This window comes from Seriola dumerili, unplaced genomic scaffold (genome assembly GCF_002260705.1).
Source record: "Seriola dumerili isolate Sdu_G_001 unplaced genomic scaffold, Sdu_1.0 BDQW01000331.1, whole genome shotgun sequence".
Taxonomy (NCBI): Eukaryota; Metazoa; Chordata; class Actinopteri; order Carangiformes; family Carangidae; genus Seriola; species Seriola dumerili.
Window position 1 is genome coordinate 6,537,282 of NW_019174586.1, and position 20,779 is coordinate 6,558,060.

Genomic DNA, 20,779 nt, shown 5'->3' on the forward strand with positions numbered 1-20,779 from the left:
TATATATATATATATATATATGACATAAAATGTAGAATTTTATAGAAGAAATATCCATACGAAGAGTCGGGCAAATAAATATTTTACAGTTGTGTTCCTATACTATTCAGGAGTAGTTCAATTGGAAAAGAGTGAATGACGGTGTATTATGATTGACCAATGATAATTAAGTGACCCTCTGAAAGGACCAATCACCTTCTGAGCTGAAGAGGCGCTGGCCAATCAGCATCCAGAATCACTTGACATACTTTTCCGCGCCCTTGTGTCTGACCAGGTAATGACAAGAGAAAAAAATCACGATAAATCAGCCTCCGAAGAAAGGAACATATCGTAGTAATTGTACTATCAGGTGGTAAAATTGTGCAATCATCATTCGGATAATGGTTATTGAATAATTTAGTTTTAGTAGTTAGCTGGATACGGTAAAATGTCTTCTGTTCTAGGGATCCTCTACTATGAGTAATTTCCGATCCATTATCGGAAAAGATTTCTTTAACGAAGATTTGGTCCCATTTGTGAAAAGATATGTCTGTAAAAAATGTCTGTTGGTTGGACTTATTAGTTAGGTCATTGTTAGTCGACCAAGTCCGATAATCGACGTTTGAAATACTGTAAATGAGGTTGTATACGTAGCTAGCTAGCTAGTTTTATCAAATGTGCTAGCTAGTTTTGCTCTTGTAGCTAACTTTAAGTTTTTGTCCTCCTTCACCTGAAACGTGTTAGCAAAGACCAGCTAACCAGCAGTAGCACGCCGTCCCTGGAGCCTCCTTCACCCAAAATGGCAGCTGGAGACTCTGTTTTGGACAGGTAAAGTTATTCAAACCCAAAGTTAATCCTACTCAGCCATCTGAATGTTTCAGCTTAACTCCACAGACTCGTATCACAAAGTAAAACGTTCATGCACAGTTGTTGAACAGAGTTGATATGTGATATATGAAGTATGGCATCTATCAGTAGCACATAAATGATGTAAAATTGTGTCCACAAATGAACAGAACCTAAACAATTTGTTATTCTCTTAAAAGAAAAGGAGATGTCAAAGATGGCACATTTTGCAAAGCATTTGCATCTATAGCAGCCAAAACTGCACAGCAAAAAGTAATAAATGATACCCCATGTGCAACAACTGAATGTTTGAATGATTTGTTGATGCTAGGCTTTCTATTGATTCCTTTTTTGTCTATTAGTCTTGAGGAGTTGGATGATTTCTCAGACTCTGGCAGTGATTATGAGGCCACAATAAAACCCACTAAGCGAAGGAAGCCGGTAGTTCCTGGACCTCAGGTGAATTATCTTATTTACTTTCACTAGTTCCTGCTTATTTAGATGCTACTCATTTACATTGATCACCAGGGAGTAGATCAGAGAGTAGCTTATGCTTTTGTCAAAGTATTATTTTTTATGGTATTGAAACAATCTGTATCATTGTCAAACATCTCTCAGTTCTTGTAAATGATCAAAAAGGCTTAACTGAAGTCATGCAACAGTGAGATCGCTGTTTGATTCAAGCCTGCACCATATCTTGCCACACCTACCACTACTTCAGTTGACCACATCAATTCACTTTAAATCCCCTGCTGAGCTGCTCTTCCATCTCTCTTTCATCTCAAGCCACCCAAGAGACCCAGGCGTAAAGCTGCATTGAGGGCGACATCCAGCCCCAGCAGTAGCCTCAGCAGTAGCCCCATCCCCACTCCTCTAAACCCCTCCCTGCAGCAGCAGCACTCCCAGGGGACATCCAGGCAGGTCTCTCACAGACCTGTGAGTAGAGTGAATGAGGGGAACCAGGGTATCAGTGCAGAGGATATCTATGATGCAGTTCGCTCTGGAAAGAGTGCTATGGTGGTAAGCAAACACTCAGCTGAAGAACATGGAAGGAAGGGGGAATGGTTTGCAGCGATAAACACATGAAGGGAGGGAGGTGTTGAAGGAGGTATGTGTAATGAAAAGAGAAACAGCCCTCTAAGAGCTTACCATGAGACAGATTATCATGTGCTGTCAGTGGCTGACTGATGTGACCCTACAGAATTGCCTTTGATACGCAAAGAGGAAGGAGTAGTGTAGTCAATGATTGACAGCACATGTCCATCCCAACTATTGTTGTCCTATACCCAGTCTCCTCTGGGTAAAGACTAGAAAAGAGGGACCATATAACAATAGAAAGACAAAAAAAAGTGTGGTGATCAGTAATAAAAAAGAGTCTGTCACTACAGAATAGAACAGCAACACAATGCAGGTGGTGATTCTAGGTGAAGCCCCACTCTCATACAGCACATCAGCAAACCTAGTAAATAGCAGTTTGAGAAATTCAATAGCATCTCGAAGGTTCCTCAGTTTTTGGCTAAATTTTACTCCTTTTTTTTTTACATTGCATTTACTGCATTTCAAATGTACACTATTATTAATACAACAGATGCTCTGAAGGAGTGTCTTTGTATGTATAATCGTGCTACGGTTGACAAAAATGATTATGCAAAGGAGTTGGTGAATAAAACTGGAAGGCCAGAAATATAAGGGGAAGAAAAAGATGGGGCATGCACACGCACATATGTTACAAAGTAAAACACAAAAGACCAGTGGTTGGAAGAAAGGTTAAAGCTGAACTCGATAATGTTATTCAAACGATATATTATTATCATATCCATCTGCTCTTTGATCTGAGTGCAGCATTCTGATTGGTTGCTATCTCTATGTCAATCTTAAGGCAGTGGTGGACGAATGGCTGGACAGCTACAAGCAAAACCGAGAGGTGGGGCTGCTGGTGCTCATCAACTTCATTGTTCGGGCCTGCGGATGCAAAGGTCAGAGGTCAAGAGGGAGGCCAGGAGATGAGAGGTGGGGGGTGTGGGTCAAAGTTGAACAGATTATCTTTTCAATTTCAGCTCAGGCAATGATCAGCAGTCTGCTATTGATCTCCTGCTATGCTAACGATGCAGTGTGTAAGGGCTGTGCTAATCCTCTGTCCACTGACAACACATTATATCAATATTTGTGAGGGTGCAGTGAAAACGAAAAGAAATCATATCATGTAATTAAACTTTTGAAGAACCAGCACTGTTGTATCAGTATTCTTATCTTAGTCCACTTTAATTCCTAATGTGGAACATTGTGTTAACCTTTTATTCTTTTGTGCAGGTGTGGTTAGTAGAGAGATGTTTGACAGCATGCAGAATGCTGAGATCATCAGCACACTAACTAAGGAGTTCAGTGAGGTGAGAAAAGAAAAACACTTGTGCAGATATAGTTCATGTTCGTTTAAATAAATCCTAAAAATGAATATTATTATTATTATTATTATTATAGATCAGCAATTGCATTTAGGGTTAGTCATCCCTTCTGTCTACTAATAATCCTGCTGGAGTTAGTTGAGAAAGTCGAATGACCTCCATATCCCAGGAGATTATCATCTGAAGGATGGAGTACAGTGTGATGGAACACACTAATTAATCTCTAAATACTGATAAATGGACACATTAATGAGTTAATCACTTTGTTTCGCTGCCGACATAATCGTCATTAGCAGAGCAAACCACAGGCTTCCGCCTCAAATAACTATACTAAGCACAGTGTAAGATGTTTCCTCCATTTCTTTTGTTACCTGTCTTCCTCCAGGATTCAGTGAACTACCCTCTGTCCACTTCAGGCCCCCAACAGAAGCGTTTCAAAGCCGGCCTGTGCGAGTTTGCTCAGGTTCTGGTGCGCTCCTCTCAGAATAGCCTCATTTATGATGAATACCTCTTCCCCTCCCTGCTGGCCCTGCTCACTGGCCTGTCTGACTCCCAGGTCCGAGCCTTCAGGCACACCAGCACCCTCTTTGGTAAGCATATTGGTACAATACAGGTGTCTAAAACAGAAAAGTATTCTGATTTCACAGGGGAGCTTTGAGGCTACACTCTTTGATTGGTAGTTTTCACTTTTGTATATTAGTCACTGAAGTCACTCGCTTTAGTTTGAAAACCTGCACTCCATGCCTGTGATACCAGAGGTTTTAGCTTCTCCGGGCGGCAGAACAAATTGCTCCTTTCAGCTGACATCTGTTTTAAGTTCTTTTGTTTTTCCAGAATATACTCATCCTATACAGCTTGCTTTTGTTGTTTCTCACTGTATTCTTTTGCAGCCCCTGCTTAACCATGTAATTAGTTCCTTTCTTACGACCAAATCACCAAATAAAATTCAACAGCTTATCCATAATATGATTAGTACTGTACTTTATTGTCAAGGATTTACTTTCTATACTGCTGTTAAAAAGGCTTCAGTCACCAGTTGAGGATTTTTATGGCACATAGTTTATAACCTGCTCCATAAACACGGACTGTGAATTTACCTCTTGGGTGCTACATACTTCTAAATTAAAACTGTAAAATCTGTTGAAAAAATGAATACCATGAAGTGAAAACTGGCATTTTAAAGAGGAAGCCAGGGTTTGGCTTCAGCCAAAAGGGCAGGACATGAAGGGTTTTCTTGTTTGTTTGTTTTTTAAGGATTCATTCAGTTTTTTTTTTTTTTCTTCAATAACTCCATGCCAGTGAAACCTCCCAGACTGACCTTGTTAACCTCTATTTTCTTTTTTTATTTAGCCATGAAGCTGATGACTGGGGTGGTGGAAGTAGCTGTGCTAGTGTCTGTTCAGCTGCAGACCACCCAGCGGCAACACAACACTGAGAGCAGCAAGAGGGCACATGACAGAGCCTCTGACAGACTGGAGGAGCTGCAGGCCACCATCAGTGAGGTAACACATATATACACACACACACACACACACACACAAACGCTGGCATGAGTGGAGACACAGTCACTCTTACATAAACATGCAGGTCAGGACATTAAAGTGACATTGACCTTATGAGGAAAATCTTGGAAGTTTGTTTTAGGATACAAAGGACACAAAGGACAATGAGAGGACCAATGTTTTCTCAATTGTTAACAGTGATCAAACTGAAATATAGATATATAAGATATGTTTTGCCTGAAACCCCTCTAAACAGTTTCAAATAGGTTCTTGGCAACGTGCTTGTTAGAAACAGTTTTTTTATTAGCTGTGTGGTTTGAAATTCCTCCCCCTACTTGTCATGCATTGTAAAACACAGAAATTCTGAGAAAGACAGGAGCCTTTATATCAGGGACAACAGATAATGCATGCTTTAAGTGTCATTATTAAAACTGATAAAGTAGCATTAGGAGTAGAACAAAAGATACTTTTGTATGATTTTTTTTTTTACTCCTTAGTCGCTATAAAATCTGGAAAAAGTTGGACATGAGGAACATTTTAGGCTGTGATGATTGGTCTTCAAAGCAACAAAGATGATTGCCTCAGCTGGAACACACACTGTAAAAAAACGGATGAAACATGTGGACAGGAGCCCGGGTGACTTGGCTACTGATTTATTCACAGTCCTGGTTGTACATGTCTATATGCATTTGTTTCGCATGTATGTGTTCTAGCTGTGGGAGAAAAGAGAGGAGCTTTCCTCCATGATGAACGGTAGCTTCCGTGGTGTGTTTGTGCACCGTTACCGGGATCGGCTGCCTGAGATCCGGGTGGCATGTATTGAGGAGCTTGGCAAGTGGCTGAAAACGGACCCTGAAGACTTCCTGAATGATGGATGTCTCAAATACCTGGGCTGGACCTTGCACGATAAGGTTGAACACACACAGGACAAGACAATTGAAACTACATTACAAAATAAAGTGTTCTTAAAAGTGTAATGTCTTTCATTTATTTCCTGATTTCCCATGACCGGCAACAAAACGTAACACAGCAGTAGCACCTTTCTGTCTGCAGCTCTCTTCAGGCCAGCAGTGAAAACAACAGTGACAAGGACTGCAGTGTGTGGGGAATTGTGCAGTACAGACTGAGCCACTTCTTATTTTATTTTCATTCGTAACAGGCTTTGACAGCCCCTCATACCAGACACAACTGTAGACCAGCTGCGCACAGACACAAGAAGGATCACATACACACTTGCACAAAGAGAAGTGTTCACTGTGAACAGACTTGGGAATTAGTCTGTATGCAGGTTAGAGAAAGTGTGTTACTGTACTCTTCTTTTTTCCCTTCCCTTAGCAAAGTCCAGTGCGTATGCAGTGTGTGCGTGCCCTGCAGGGTCTGTACCAGGAGAAGGAATTCATTGGCCGCCTGGAGCTTTTCACCAGCAGATTTAAAGTGAGGCATCCCTCTGGATTGGGCTCACACCTCATTTAATTCCTCTTTTCTCCCTCGTTTTTTCCCCTATGTCTGTCTGCCTCAGCATCTCTCTTTAATCTATTGTTTCAGCTTATTGTACTGTTTTTGTTTTGTTGCCTGCCTATGTCTCCCTTCCCAGTATTTTGTACTCCCTCCCCTTATTTCCTTTCCTTTTTTTTTTTCCCCGCCATTCCTGTTTTGATGGTCTGGTCTATTCCTTTGTCTGGGTTTGTTAATTGCTGCTGGTTACTGATGGTTAATAAGCTCTTCTCAAACACATAAAAACCCTCCTAAGCCGCATGTGCTGCAGCAGATAAATGGTTTTCATGCCACGGCTTTGTGTCTAATCATTGGGTTTGTTTTTCCCTGCCTATGCCCCCCTTCCCAGTATTTTATCCCCCCCCCCCTTATTTCCTTTCCTTTTTTTTTTTCCCCGCCATTCCTGTTTTGATGGTCTGGTCTATTCCTTTGTCTGGGTTTGTTAATTGCTGCTGGTTACTGATGGTTAATAAGCTCTTCTCAAACACATAAAAACCCTCCTAAGCCGCATGTGCTGCAGCAGATAAATGGTTTTCATGCCACGGCTTTGTGTCTAATCATTGGGTTTGTGCGCGTGCATGTGTGTCTGTGGGTGTGGGTACATTGATGCATGTCTGTGAATGTCCTATTTATGCCTGTTTATTTGCTTGCATGATTGTGCATTTGTCTGTGTGTCTGTGTGTGTGTTTAGGAGAGGATGCTCAGCATGGTGCTGGACAAGGACACAGACGTGGCAGTGGAAGTGGTCAATCTGTTGCTGCTGATCCAACAGTGAGGGGTTTTTCTGTCTCTGGTGGCTTCTCTGTGGCGCTATTTCCAACATACAGTGCAGGCATTTCATTTTAGGAGATCAAGACATGCCAAAGATAGTAAATTTTACTAATACAATTTCAAGCGCCTTTTCATCTTTTCTGCATAGATATTTTTAAGCTTTACTTACAAAAAAGATATATTCAGTTGCAGTTTAGAGCATTAGTTATAATGCTAACTAAATCTTTTTGCTGAATCCAGTTAGTCTTTGCACCATATATACCATACTTCATATGGGTAGTGTTGGTTTAAAGGTTTGAAGCTTTTGCGTCAAATCCCTGAATGAGAGACTCTTCAAGATGCCTGAGTAAAACATTTCAAGTGAAGCAAATATATCCTGGTTGTTCACATTTGTGCTCTGCAACAATAATACAGCTTCTCAACAATAGATGTGAAATTGTTACTAATGACTGTGATAACACTCTTTGTTATGATTTTTTATGATTCACAACATGAGTCGTGATCTCTCACGTTGGCCAACACCTCACACAACTGACTCAAGTCACATGTTAATTAGATGTTTTAAAGATTGATGAACAAGAGAGATGACAGAGTGGTAATGAAATTCAAGATCTGGAACTGCTGGTTATTAAAGGTCTGTTTTAATTAAAAATTAAAAAATATTGTTTAAAAATCCTATCGTGCAAGAAAATTTCTGTCAAAAATCAAAACAAATCACTTAACAAGAATAAGTCCAGTTCTTGATGAGAAAGAGATTTTCCACATTGTATTTTTAATGTGACACTAATTGACTTGTATGTGTTTGTATTTGTCCACAATGCAGGAAGACAGAGGAAGGCCTGGGTGAAGATGAGTGCGGCCACATCTATCCTCTGGTATACGCGTCACACCGAGGCCTAGCATCTGCAGCCGGCGTCTTCTTCTACAACAAGTACACTTTCATCCTTCCTTTCCTCACATTGTCAGACTAATGTGCAGAGTGGTAATGTTTTTCTTTTAGGGTGTTTTTTGTATGTGTGACTCATTCTGTATTTGACAACCTTTTTCTAGTGCGGTTTGTGGTGTGATTACGTTATTTTATTGCCGCCTGCATGTGGAATCAGACTTTCTCATCATCCGCAGTTACTCATTTCTATATTTTTGGTTGATATAATTTGAAGATTATTGTTTGTGTGTGTGTCAGGCTGAAAAGTATGATTGCCAGTGACAACCAGGAGAATGAAAAAAGTGGCAATGCAGCCTTCTTTCAAATCCTCATCTCCTTCTACATCCAGAGTGAGGTAGAAGGACATTTCCTACTCTCTTTCTCTCCCCCTTTGTTTGAAAGTAGAATAATTTGACAATGTGATAAAATGCGCATATAGATAATCTGCTCTAACTCCTTTAGTTCAGTCTTTTGTTCTATATTTTGCCTGAATATAAAATTGAATAATGTTTGAATATATACAGAAGTCAGATATTTTTTCTGGCAGTGTGATTTTAAGGAGCACAAACAGATTGACCAAAAAAGCTAAAATAATGGGATCCAAAGTAAACTCCCACCAATGTTTCCTACAGGACATTTGCAGTTATGTTTTCATGATGAAAAGTAGACTAATAATAAACATTGTTTATACTCCTCAAATGATGTTTTATTGAGACTTTGCTATGAAATGCTACAGTGGACACAAGACTTAGCAGGAGATCTTATTTTCACAACAGCAACAGCAAAACATCCAATTACATCTTAAATTCTGAATGATGGAGTATAGTTCAGTAACGCACCGGTGCTGTACACCTGAGGTAAAAGAACTCATTCACTCTCAACAGTTTCATGAGCACGGGGCGTACCTGGTGGACAGTCTGTGGGATGTGGCAGGGTCCGAGCTGAGAGACTGGGAGACTATGACGGCGCTCTTGCTACAGGAGGCTGGTGAGAGGAATGAAATGAGACTGTGTAGACACGATAAGCAGTCTGAGCAACACTCACTGCTGGGTATGGACTCATGGAGTCAGTGCAGACAGCCCAGCTTAACGTAAAAGATAATTCTCATGTATCATCACAGTGCAAATAAAAACATCAAATTTGCTCCGTCTTCCAACTTGTGCTGCTCCGTCTCTGTTCCCTGCTCTGTGTTGTCTCAACCATCACCCACTCAGTTCTGCTCCTGTCTCTGCCTCTCTGTTGTCAGGTCTGGTGTACGAGGAGGAGGGGGCTCTCATAGACCTGATGATGTGTGCCATCAGACAGGCAGCACAGGCAACCCCACCTGTTGGGAGAACTCAGGGCAAGAAGGTGATGACACACACAGACACACAAATACACACATAATTCTCTGTAGTTTTATGGTTTATGGCACGGTGGAGCTTGGGGGTGAGAGAAATATCATTCTTTGTTTTTACCTCTCTACTCACCTATCATACAAAAAGTCATAGTTCTAAAGCTACAGTATGAAACTTTCTGGTCTGGTTTATTTGTCTGAATATGTGTTTCCACTGACTAATACTAGATTTCCTCAGTCTCAGGCTAGATCACATTTTAAGATGGATGGTTAATTACAGTGAATGACAAGTGCTGGGCATGAAATGTTGCACGTTGTTTGAAAGAGTGTTATTTTAGTACAGTGAACATATTCATTTAATTTCTGGTCATTTATATGGGAATATTCAGAACAACAAAGTATATCAATATGGATGCCCAACAGCCTCTAATAGCACAGTTTACTGACCTCTTATATGGTTCCATGAAAATATTCAACCACATAATTCATAAACATTTCAGGTTTTCCGGTGCAGTGGTGGTAATTGTCCCGTCTGTGGTCATGTAACTTACACATGTGAAACATAGTGGACGCACTTACAATATGTGCCTTTTTTCATCTGCGCACATGTGCATGTAAATGTCGTGACTGATTGCCTGTTCCCGCTCACTGAGTGTAAATGTGTGATTAGATCTTGAGTATGAAGGATAAGAAGATGCAGGAACAAGACAAGAGACGCATCACTACTCACTTCATCCCTTTACTGCCACAGCTACTGACCAAGGTACACAGCCACAGTTCACTTAACATACTTGATACTGCAGGTTGTTTAATCCAGTACGTTATACACAAAGGGTTAAAAGTGCTTGGCAGTTATTTTAAGTGCCCACCTTAGTTTCTACACTGAAGAGTAATTCTGTATTAATGTCATTGTATATTAGAGGTCACATGACTATATCAAATACGTTTGATTTGTTTTTTTGTTTTTTTTTATTTTGAAATACTGAGCTTGTGCTATATGCTGACCTGCAGTACTCAGCAGATGCAGGGAAGGTGAGCCTCCTTCTCAAAGCTCCCCTCTACTTCGACCTGGAGATGTACAGCAGCGCTCAGTGGCTGGAGAAGGTAGGAGGACTGGAAGTGTGGAAAGGCAATAGAATTTCCCTAAATAAATGATTGAAAGTCCTTCTTTTTTCATACTGTGATCCAATACACACTTTAATATGCTGTCTTTCTAAAGTATATTGCTGAGATGGTAGTCTAATACGTCAAGGGAAAAAATTAGAACAGAGGGGAAAAAATAGAAGGAACTGAGCCGCTGGCGCTCAGACATTTTTTAATGATTTCTGTCCTATTTAGGGTTTCAGAGTTAATCTGGTCTGATGACTTGCATTGTCATATTAATAACACAAGGGAACAGTAAATGACAAATGGTTATTTTAAACTAATTATTAGAGGAAATAAACAAATAAAACAAATTGGAACAAAAACTAACCTGCTGGTCAGGGACCATGGGAATTTTCAGTTAATGAGCTCACCTGTCGCAGGTTGGTGATGGGGTGGGCACACAGTGGACAACAGCAGGCGTGTAAATAAGATAAAGTAGATAGACACTGTATTCTGTTGTAAAAGGAAATTCATCACCAGAAGAGATTTTTGGACACAAAATAAGCGAGCCGGTGGTGTCGAAGTGCTCAGTGGGTACGAATTACTGCAGTGAAGTGGAGCAACAGTGAAAATTTGTTGTATGTCCAATTTCATTGTAATACAAAAGTTTACACCCACATAGACTCTCACCAATCTCGTCTGCACTTATGAGGATGAGTATGAGGAGCCCAGCTGTGAAGGTACTTGTCTTCAGAATTTAATTAAAATACTCAAATTATCCTGTGGTTGCTGGCTGCTCCATGAGTGAGTTAGAAAACCAGTAAACTAAATAAAATTGTCCCAAGCAATGCATATTCTATTTTTTGGTGTCTTCTGTTTCCTACATCTTCCCCTGTCCACTCTCCCCTCTTTCTTTCAGCATCTGGACCTGCTGCTGTCCCGGGTATGTGGCATTGTGGAGAAGCACACCGAGGTCACTGTGTTGGAGGCTTGCTCCCACCTGGCCTGCACTCTGTGTTCTGACTCTTACACCTTCTCCTCCCGCGCACACCTGGTGTTCAGCCAGCTGTTGGACAGCCTGACCGAGTGCTTCAGCACATATTTAAGTGACGTGCTCCAGGTGGGTGAGTGTGTCAGTGAAGTTTTCATACAGGCAAATATGGCATGTATTAAAATGCATACACACATGCTCTTACAGAGTTGGCAGCTGTAGAAGTAACAGTTCATGCATCCTTCCTGTATTAGCAATATGAAGTGTCCTTTCTGTGATGTTGCTCAGTTGAGCAGGAAAAAATGTATTCACAACCAGCCCGATATTTAATGACAGCATATCTTTTCCTAATGGATTTGTTGGTTTTTATTCAACATGTTGTTTCTGTTGTAAAACAAACAAACAAAAAATGTAAAGCATCTGTTCTCTCAAGAGTTTGTGTTTGTGTAACTAGGGGATTGCGGATGAGAATGACACATACTGTGCAGCCACTGCCTTGAAAAGGATTGCTGCTTTGAGCAGGTAGGTGTGCATTTTTACAATACACATGGTAGTTGTACAAGCTAACCTATATATTTTTATACAGATGAGTTGTGTGTTGTCTGTGTGTCTTGTGTGTTCTTGTTGTCCAGTGCTAAGGACCTGACAGGCTGGAAGCTGTTCGATTCCTGTCTTGAACTGCTGAAGAGCAGGATGGAGTCCAGAGAGCTCGACAAGGAGGTTTATGATGATCACTGATATTTGAGTGGTGCATTGTGATAATAGAGGCCTTAGCTTCAGGTGGTTCAAACCCCTGACAGATCAGAGATTTTCTATGATAATCAAGAAAAACAAAAATGTAAGATATGCTTCATGCAGCTGAAAATTGATTGTTGAATCATGTAAATTGTATTAAGTGACCACATTGTTTTGTTGACTTGATTTTGATTCGTGCCACCTGAATTTTGCTCAGAACATTAGTGTTTGGGCTAAACAAGGAGTTTGATGAATTTAGTCAAATGAAGTTCTGACATTTGCTTCTTATCCTATAGAGGCCTTTTTCAGCTTGGCATATTTAATTATTCTATTGGTTTTATGTAGATAGGAATCAGCTTGGAAGACCTGAATTAAAATATTTTTGCTGATTGCACTGAAATCTCTACAAAATTGATTTTTAAAAACATTTTTTATCGCATTTCTTTATAATTTCAGCTGATGGTGTCAGCTCTGAAGTGTGCAGCCCTTCACCTGATGTGGGCCAAAGTGAATGCGGTTAACTCCAAACCAGACGAGGTGCGCAGCTGACATCATAAAAGACCACAAAAGTTTTATCTCCATTTGATGTTTTGAACAAGTTTGACCTTCTCTCAGTCTTTCACACACTAACACCCTGCCTACCTGCATGACATAGGCCAACCTACATGAGTAATACTTTCATGATTGCTGTCACACCACAGCCAACTCGTGGCGACCATGTTGGTGGCCTTCCTGTGTGTTTGTGGAGCTGTTCTCGTCTGTGTTGTTCAACAATACACCAGCTGCGCAGACAGCAGGCAATTAACACAACAATCTGTTAGTGTGCATCCAAACCCGCAACGACACTCAGATATGTATTTCCTGCTGGTTCACACTTTTCTTACTGTTTCTCTTCATATATTTGTCGTGTCTCATTCTGTCTTTCTTCATTTTAATCCCTCTTCACTCGTTCAATCCTTTGTTCTCCTTTTGAGCTCATTTTCTCTTTTTCTGCCGGTTTTCTCTCACTCTGTTTCACACACACTGATCATGTCATTGTTACTCATGAAGCCATTTGTGTGTTGTTGTTTTTTTAACACGCATACAAATCTCTTGCTTGTGTTGTTTGCCTTCCTTGTCTTCATGTTTTATAGCGTTGCTGAAATTGACGAGTTTGTCTCGTGTGAAATACTCACGTAAAGATGCATCCACATGTCATTTAGGATGATAAGGGCAAAGTAATGGTGGTGAATTTTATCAATAAACTATAATTTTTTCTATGCTTTGACAGCAGGTTGGGATGTGTAGTTACCAGGAAGAGAGTCATTTGATTGGATACATCAGATTTCATCTTCAGCTCTTTAAGGCATCACATGACGTGTGTGTCATCAAGATTTAAGGATCCCTAATGTCACCATGGACCCTGCCCTTACACTAACTCCATACTTTAACCTAATAATAATCCCTTGATTAGTGGTGGAAGTTGTAGTTCATATGGTTTACTATTGTTGGTGTGTTTGCTGAATTTAAATTTATATGGCCCATTGAATAAAATTAACTTTGCACTGCACCTCATTCCAATCCTACACACATAAAATCTACACATTGATAAGATGATAATATATCTCTGTACCTCCGTCACCTTCTGTTCCAGGCTGAACTGAAGCGTCTGAAGAAGGAGGTGCGTTCGTTCTGCAGAGTCTGTCAGACGTGTCTGTCTCTGAACCAGACTGAGATCAGAGATCAGGTAAGAGCTTAGTTACAGTGATAACACTTCACTTACAGTCCCCATATTTAGTGTTTATAAACAGCATACAAAGATTTGATAAAAGGTTTACTTTACTATTTTGTCATTCATTATGTGTTCATAAAGAAGGCTCTACCCACAGGAGCACTTCATTATAGTTGCTGACAAATATTGTAATAATCACTTAGATCTACCTACAACTACATTTTCATGTGTTATAAACCATTTAGGAAATGTTTATATACTGCTTATAAATGTTAATTAAGGGGGCTTGGGGTAAAGTGTTACCTTACAATTAGCATTGCCCCACATATGAACTAGCAGTGCAGCAATATTATGTTGAAATGAGACCGTAGACAAATATTTAAATGTCTATATTAAAAAAGCGTTGGTGAAGTTGTCCCTGTGTGATCCTTTGACACAGAACAGGCTGCTCGGACAAACTGACATCATGGTCATCATACTGGAGTGGTTAAGATCTGAATTTTGATATTGAGATGCAGTAAATTCTCAAGGGTTGTATGTCCTTCCATCCACAGGCATTTGAGCTGCTGTGTGACTTGCTTCTGTTGTACAGTCTGAGTTCAGTCCGCTCTGATCCCACCCTCCAAGCTCTGGTCCACCTTCCCTCTGATTCCCTGCGCTCTGAGTTGGCTGCTTTCCTCCTGGACTACATCTTCACTGAGTCTGAAGATGCTGAGCTGGATGGTAGGGCTGGGATTATATGGCCAAAAGTACTGTCACAATCTTTTTCATATTGATTGATTTTGAGTTATCTATATATTCATTTAATACCTATAATGAGTAAGGAAATGCATTCAACACGTTTCTTAGCCTGCAAAGATACACACAGTGTGTTATGGTGAATACCACTAAATGTTAACATAACTTATTTTACAAGAAAATTTCACAGGCTTCCTTTGAATTTGAAGTTCAAGGTATGTATTCTGTTTTGGATTGAATCCTCAATAAATCATACAGGTTTGTTATGGTTCTAAACTAATTTTATTTTTGAATCCGTAACTTTTTCCTTGTTTTGGCCCTCCATGTGTCGGCTACTATTATACTATCTACTATTACTACTATGTAGCCTAATAGAGTGATTGTGCAGATGAGAGTTGACCCAAATGTAAAAAAGATACCGTTATCATAAATTCCAGCCCTACTCAATGTTACTTTGACACCAAGTGAAAAAACACCCACTCCAGTAAATGTTTGCATAAACTCTGGTACTTTTCCAGAAGCACTTTGACACAGTGTTGACAAAGTGAGAACACGGTTGCAGATGTCACTTGAATAGTGACGTTCAGAAAAAGGATTTTGTTTTCCTTGTGCAGATGTCGTGTTTTGGAAATGCTGAATTTTAATGCTGAATGTCTCCCAGGTGACCCCACCCTCATTTATGCCCGTGGACATAGTTTTTTATGTCTTGTTTTGAGAATCTTCTCCTGTAACTTATCTTTTTTTTTTCTCCAGTATTTCACAATGTACTGCAGATTTCCAAACAGTGAAAGACCAGTCTTTCATCACATGTTCTGTTTTCCTTGTTTGTTATCAATATGTGAAAGAATAAGTTAACTATTGGTCTATTACTGCCACATCTGTCTCTTCTCTCCTCCTCCACCTTCCCATTCTTTCACCCTGGCTGTCCTGTCTAGCTGAAGGTGAGGAAGAGACGAAGATAACTCTTCTCCAGAGGAAGCGCAACCAGCTGGCTGGCTACTGTAAGCTGGTCATCTACGGGGTGCTGGACCTCGCCGCCGCCACCGACGTGTTCAAGCACTACAGCAAGGTGGAGATGGAGATAAGGGCCTGAAGGGACAGTTTAGTATTATACATTATTAGCACACATTGATATTCATCGACCGGTTGGGTCTCACAATTGTGAGCATATGTAAGAAAAATAGTTTAATTTGTGAGTTTAGTAATAGTTAAATTATTTGGTTAGTTAGACTGTCATTAAATTAATAGGTTAGGAAAAGTTTTTCAAACATAAAAAAATGAATAATGGAGAGGATGTTGAAGAGAGCGGAGGAGGGTGAGAGAATCTGTTTTACAACCAGTGAGGTGCTAAGAATGAGTCAGAGGAACAGTGGCTAAAAGAAGCACAGACGACTAGAACAGAAAATTATTTTTACATTTTTAGACATTTAGCCAGTGATGTTAATTAAATAGACTAATGATCATAACTTGAGTTTTTTTCTTTTCTTTTCCGGTTTGCTTCAGTACTTTAAAGACTTTGGTGACATCATTAAAGAGACTGTGAACAAGAGCAAGCTCATCAGTCCTGTACAGAGCGCCAAGACGTTGTGCCTGAGCCTCCAGCAGGTGTGCACTTGTTAACACCTTAATAATAATGTGAATGTTGATAATTAGACTGTCTGGGAATTTTTCTTGTGAAGTACGGTAGCAATGAACTTTTAATAAATGCATGACATTTCACAGGGAATTTGTTGTTTGAAAGTTGACATAAATTATGATGATAGTACTAATTCTGCATCATGCTAAAAGTAGTTTTACCAAATGTTGACCGTATTTTGATAGTCAGACATTTGACAGCTGACAGTTGTGTTTTTTCTTCAACATCTGACGAACATCATCATGATGGTCTGATGACGATTGTGTGCCATTTACATATAAAGGAAAAATTTTTCATGATGATGTTTACGTAAAGTCATGTCATGTGTATTCAGCTGTTCTCGGAGATGCTAACGGAGGACCACAGCAGGCAGGATCTCAATGAGATTAGAGACTTGGCCAAGAGGCTCGCCATGAGCTTTGGCGTCGATCTTCATCGTGTCCGCAAACCACTGGTGGCCCTGCACATGTCAGTAAAACACATGTCAATGTCACCACATACAGACCAGATGTGTCAGCTTATCACTCGGTTCATTAAAGTTTGAATTTACTGTTTTACTTTCTTATTGCCTACTGCAGTTTTTCAGCTCATTGAAGCAGCACAAGCTCAGTAAAAAAACAAACAAACGATGGGTCTCCTCCAACACAGATTTCCTCTTTCCTGATAATAAACTCAGAGTTTATAATGAATTGCCACACGTGAAGGTTGTAATTTTTACACTAAAGTTGTTCATTCTGTGTTTTAAAATGTGTTTTTTACGCTAGAGCTATTGTGTGTGTTGTGCTTGCTCTCAGGGACGGTATGCGTTTTGCGTTTCGGGACCCACAGGAAGGAGAGGAGCAGCTCCCAAATGTGGCCTTCTTGGAGATCCTCAGCGAGTTCAGTTTTAAGCTGCTGCTACAGGACAGTGCCCAGCTGTGAGCACCTCAAACACTCAAACATGTTTACTGTTAAACTGGAAGGTTAATTTGCTGAATCCAGTGCCAATGTTTTAGCAGATCTCTATGTTATTATTCAGTAGAGGTATGTAAGTTATTTTAGAATCACAGCAAAGAAAAGTGCTTTTCTTCCTTTATGACAACATGATTTAGGAAACTTTACTTTTTCAGTCTTTATTGTGTAAAAGTAAGAAGCAAGTATATACACATACACAGGAAAAGAAATGCATGTGATACTGGAACTTACTGTCAGTGGTGCAAAAGAGGGATTAAAGCTGTCATTTTTTAAACTCTGGGCTAAAGCTGCTAAATCAAGCTTTTTTTGTATTAAAATTAGTTTTTCATTAAAAAATAATTCGAACAGAAAGTAGTGTTTATCCTAACATATTAATTCTTGAAATGCCATCATAGTTTGTGTGTTAATGGTTTAACTGGATCAATACAGAAGCCTGAAGAAACTGAACCACTAAACATGAACAAAGGTTTCCTTGGTCTTTGTCCTCATCCCTCTGTCACTGTGACGTCCCCTCCCAGGGCTGCACTGCTGAAATCAGAGTGTCCCAGTGCTGCCCTCTCCAGGCCGTCAGTCAGAATGTATCAGCGCTCTCTGGAGGCTCGCTCCTCCTCCAGACCCAGAGAGCGGGAGCAGGGAAGTGATACTCCTGTGGCTAAACGCAAGAAGACCACCGCTCTCGGTGAGATGGACACACATGCTACACAAAAGCCCTGTGTCCATGGATACACAGTATGCATTACCACTAATATTTTTAAAAAGATGCAACGTGAATGATTTGGGAACTATGTCTAATTCCCTTCTTAAAGTTGGGTGTTGGAGTTATTAGTAATTTGGTGAGAAAAGGGTTTCTCTAAACCTCAACACATGACAGTTTTCATTATTGATTAATCTTTCCATCATTTTTTGTTCAATTGTAGAAGAAAATAGTAAATAAAAATGCCAATCAGAAGTTCTCCCAAACCCAAGGTAACATCTTCAAATTCCCTTTTATATCTAACCAACAATCTAAATTCAAAGGTGTTTAATTTTCAGAGGAATTCTCACCAAGCTTTTTCTTTTGCCTGGGAAATGAACCTCTCGCCGTGTCGGTGCTAATGTGTTTGTGAATCCATTGGACTGTATCTGATCTATGTTTTGAGTTGAGATTGTAAAATCCATACAATGAACAAAATGTCATAGTTAGTAACGTTCTGGGGTGACTGCTGTCTCATCTAGGTTCAGTATCCAGCACTGCCAGAGGATCCTGGTTGGACAGCAGCAGTATCCACAGCAGCCTTCACACCCCGGCCTATACCTCCACTGTCCAGAGACAGCCAGCCAAGCAGATGGCCTCCAGGAAACCCACAGCAACAGGGTCTGACATTGGCAGCGGCTTAACTGAGCTGGAGTCCGAGGATGAGTTCTCCTCAGGGTAAATTGAGTTTTATCATCAACACGTCTGCAGTATCTACCATCTCTATTTCAGAGGATGGAAATTACAGCCAGGCACCTGCCAAATGGTGGAAATTGCCAAGGGTCAATTACCTTCTGTCAGTCTTATCAGCCAAGAGCCAGCCACTCTCTGTTCTGTCCTAAATGAACAACTTGTGCAGTGTTACCAGGCAAAACCCGTCACTTTGGCCACTAGAGGAAAAAGCTAATCCCTCTGGGCACATGTTGCAACTGCAGAAACATTTGTGACTAGATAAGGTCCTATTGACAATCTTTTTTGTCTGTTGAAATAAAGTCATATACGGTTAATTTTCCTCAACTGTTAACACATGCTCAAATTATTGCAGACATGGTAGGTAGATAGAAACATTACGTAGATGGAGAGATAGGAGAGGGAAGAAAAGAGAGCTTAACATGTGCTTCAAACATTTTACCAGCCAGCTAGCATTTGTTCTAGCATGAGAAAGACTTCATGGCTACCAAAATTTACCCGCTGCTGTTCTTCAGGCCCCAGTTGCGAAAGGTGAAGCCCATCAAACGACGCCAGCTGCCCCCCAACCAGAGTGGCCCCAGTGTGGATCAGCAAGACCTGAACTCCCACCTCACCTTGTAAGACTGATCTAACAAAGGGAGGATACAAATGGTGTCATCCCAGAATCTTCTTTTAGTATTTAGGAAATGTGAATATGATAGCTACCTGCAAAACTGATCTGTGTGTGTGACCCACAGGTTGTCTCTGATTGAGGATGACGATGCAGAAAGAGAGGAAGCTGAGATTGAGGATTATGAAAGTGACTCTGACAATGAATCTCCATATACATTGGTAAAAAAAAATATATATATATATATACCGTTTTTATATATGTATATGTGTGACTTTTAGAAAAAAATATGTATTTTTTGCCTTCTCTAAAATCTGTTTAGCAGTTTATGTTGAAACTTAGAAACGTGTAATACCCTGTGCCCCTGTATTAGAGCAGGTCAGCTGAGCTACAGTTGAATCAGTGCCTATGAAAATACATTTTGCTTGTGATTTGTGGAGCTGACTATGGACTCATTAATGGCACATTATAGCAGCAGTTCTTGTACGGCCAGCGTATAATGAATAAAGCATAAATAAATTCAGAATTTGTTTAGGCTGCATCTATTTCTGATGCAAGAGAGGCATGAAGTATAGATGTGAAGTTGGGACAGTGCCTCTAGTGGTTTATTTATGCAGTTTGTGTGGGTTTTCTTTGCTTGGCAAATATTTTTTATATCAAGATTAAGGACTACATTCCTGGCATACTGAAACTTTCATACTGCTTTTGCTCTGCAGCCCTCCACACGTCACACCTCAGCCAGCGTCCTTGATGAGCTCTTTGACTGAGGGCACAAAGACCTGGATTATCCTGGGAACAACAGTTCTTTTTGATTAATACATCTCTTCAACACTACTGTGTTTTCAGTAGTTTCAGTACATTTGAGTGTACAGGATATTAGGGCCATCTGTTCTTCTGCATGACCCCATTCTGAGCTCAGTTATCAGATCAACTTTAGGTCATTCATTTTGTTGGAGGGAAATAGAGGCTAAATAATGATTATGAAGTCTGGAGATAAAAGCTAAAATAGTTAATTGTTTGGTGTTTGTGTTTTGAATACACAGAGAAACAGTTCTGATATTTAAGTTTCAGAAATATTTCAAATTGTTAAAAAGAAATGTTATGTTGAGGTTAGATCCCTGTTTGCTTGCAACAAGCTGAAAGCCTCACCTTGCTGCACATTTTGAATTCCGCTTTATACCTTGTATGGCTGTTGATAGCACTTTTTTTTTGTTTTTGAATCTTGTTAATTTAATGTTTATTAAAATTTGCTTAATTGAGCATGCTGTTTTGTTTGTTTTTCAGTCATGTTTTGGGGATGGTATGAAGTACTACATTACAAAATGAGAACAAAATGCCAAGAGTGAGTAAATGGCACAGTACAGAAGAAATAGGCATAAACTAATAACTAGCTACAAACAGCATTTACAAACTGTGATACCTGCCTAAATTGGGGGTTAGTTTGTACTGAGTTAATAGGGTGCCTAAACTTTAGCGGATGTCAAAATTACTGTTTTTTTGTCATTTTTTTCTAAGTTCATGCAACAAAAATAAACAGTGCATTAACATTTGAAGAAAGGCTAATATTCAATGTGTTTTTGTTAGAGGTTGTATTATACAAATTTTCACATCACAAATCAACAAAATATGTAATTTGCAAA

At 39.9% G+C, this 20,779-nt stretch overlaps 1 protein-coding gene across 1 annotated transcript; it reads left to right on the top strand.

Moving 5' to 3' along the window:
- The first annotated feature begins 778 nt into the window (after positions 1 to 778).
- On the top strand, positions 779 to 20,399 carry LOC111232583 (cohesin subunit SA-2-like). Its single transcript, XM_022760166.1, has 31 exons — positions 779 to 807; positions 1,188 to 1,284; positions 1,612 to 1,845; positions 2,705 to 2,801; positions 3,136 to 3,212; positions 3,613 to 3,817; positions 4,578 to 4,729; positions 5,443 to 5,640; positions 6,065 to 6,163; positions 6,915 to 6,994; positions 7,818 to 7,925; positions 8,178 to 8,274; positions 8,804 to 8,906; positions 9,166 to 9,269; positions 9,926 to 10,018; positions 10,267 to 10,359; positions 11,261 to 11,461; positions 11,787 to 11,854; positions 11,965 to 12,052; positions 12,524 to 12,604; positions 13,701 to 13,793; positions 14,333 to 14,501; positions 15,452 to 15,585; positions 16,020 to 16,121; positions 16,487 to 16,620; positions 16,947 to 17,069; positions 17,625 to 17,785; positions 18,328 to 18,517; positions 19,045 to 19,146; positions 19,267 to 19,360; positions 19,856 to 20,399. The coding sequence occupies exons 1-31, from the start codon at positions 779 to 781 to the stop codon at positions 19,904 to 19,906; spliced, it is 3,657 nt and encodes a 1,218-aa protein (XP_022615887.1). The 3' UTR covers positions 19,907 to 20,399.
- The last annotated feature ends 380 nt before the right edge of the window (positions 20,400 to 20,779 follow it).

Coding starts and splice junctions, on each gene's coding strand:
- LOC111232583 (XM_022760166.1), top strand. CDS start 779: ATGGCAGCTGGAGACTCTGTTTTGGACAG. Junction 7,926..8,177: donor GGCGTCTTCTTCTACAACAA/GTACACTTTCAT, acceptor TGTGTGTGTCAG/GCTGAAAAGTATGATTGCCA. Junction 16,621..16,946: donor CCACTGGTGGCCCTGCACAT/GTCAGTAAAACA, acceptor GCTTGCTCTCAG/GGACGGTATGCGTTTTGCGT.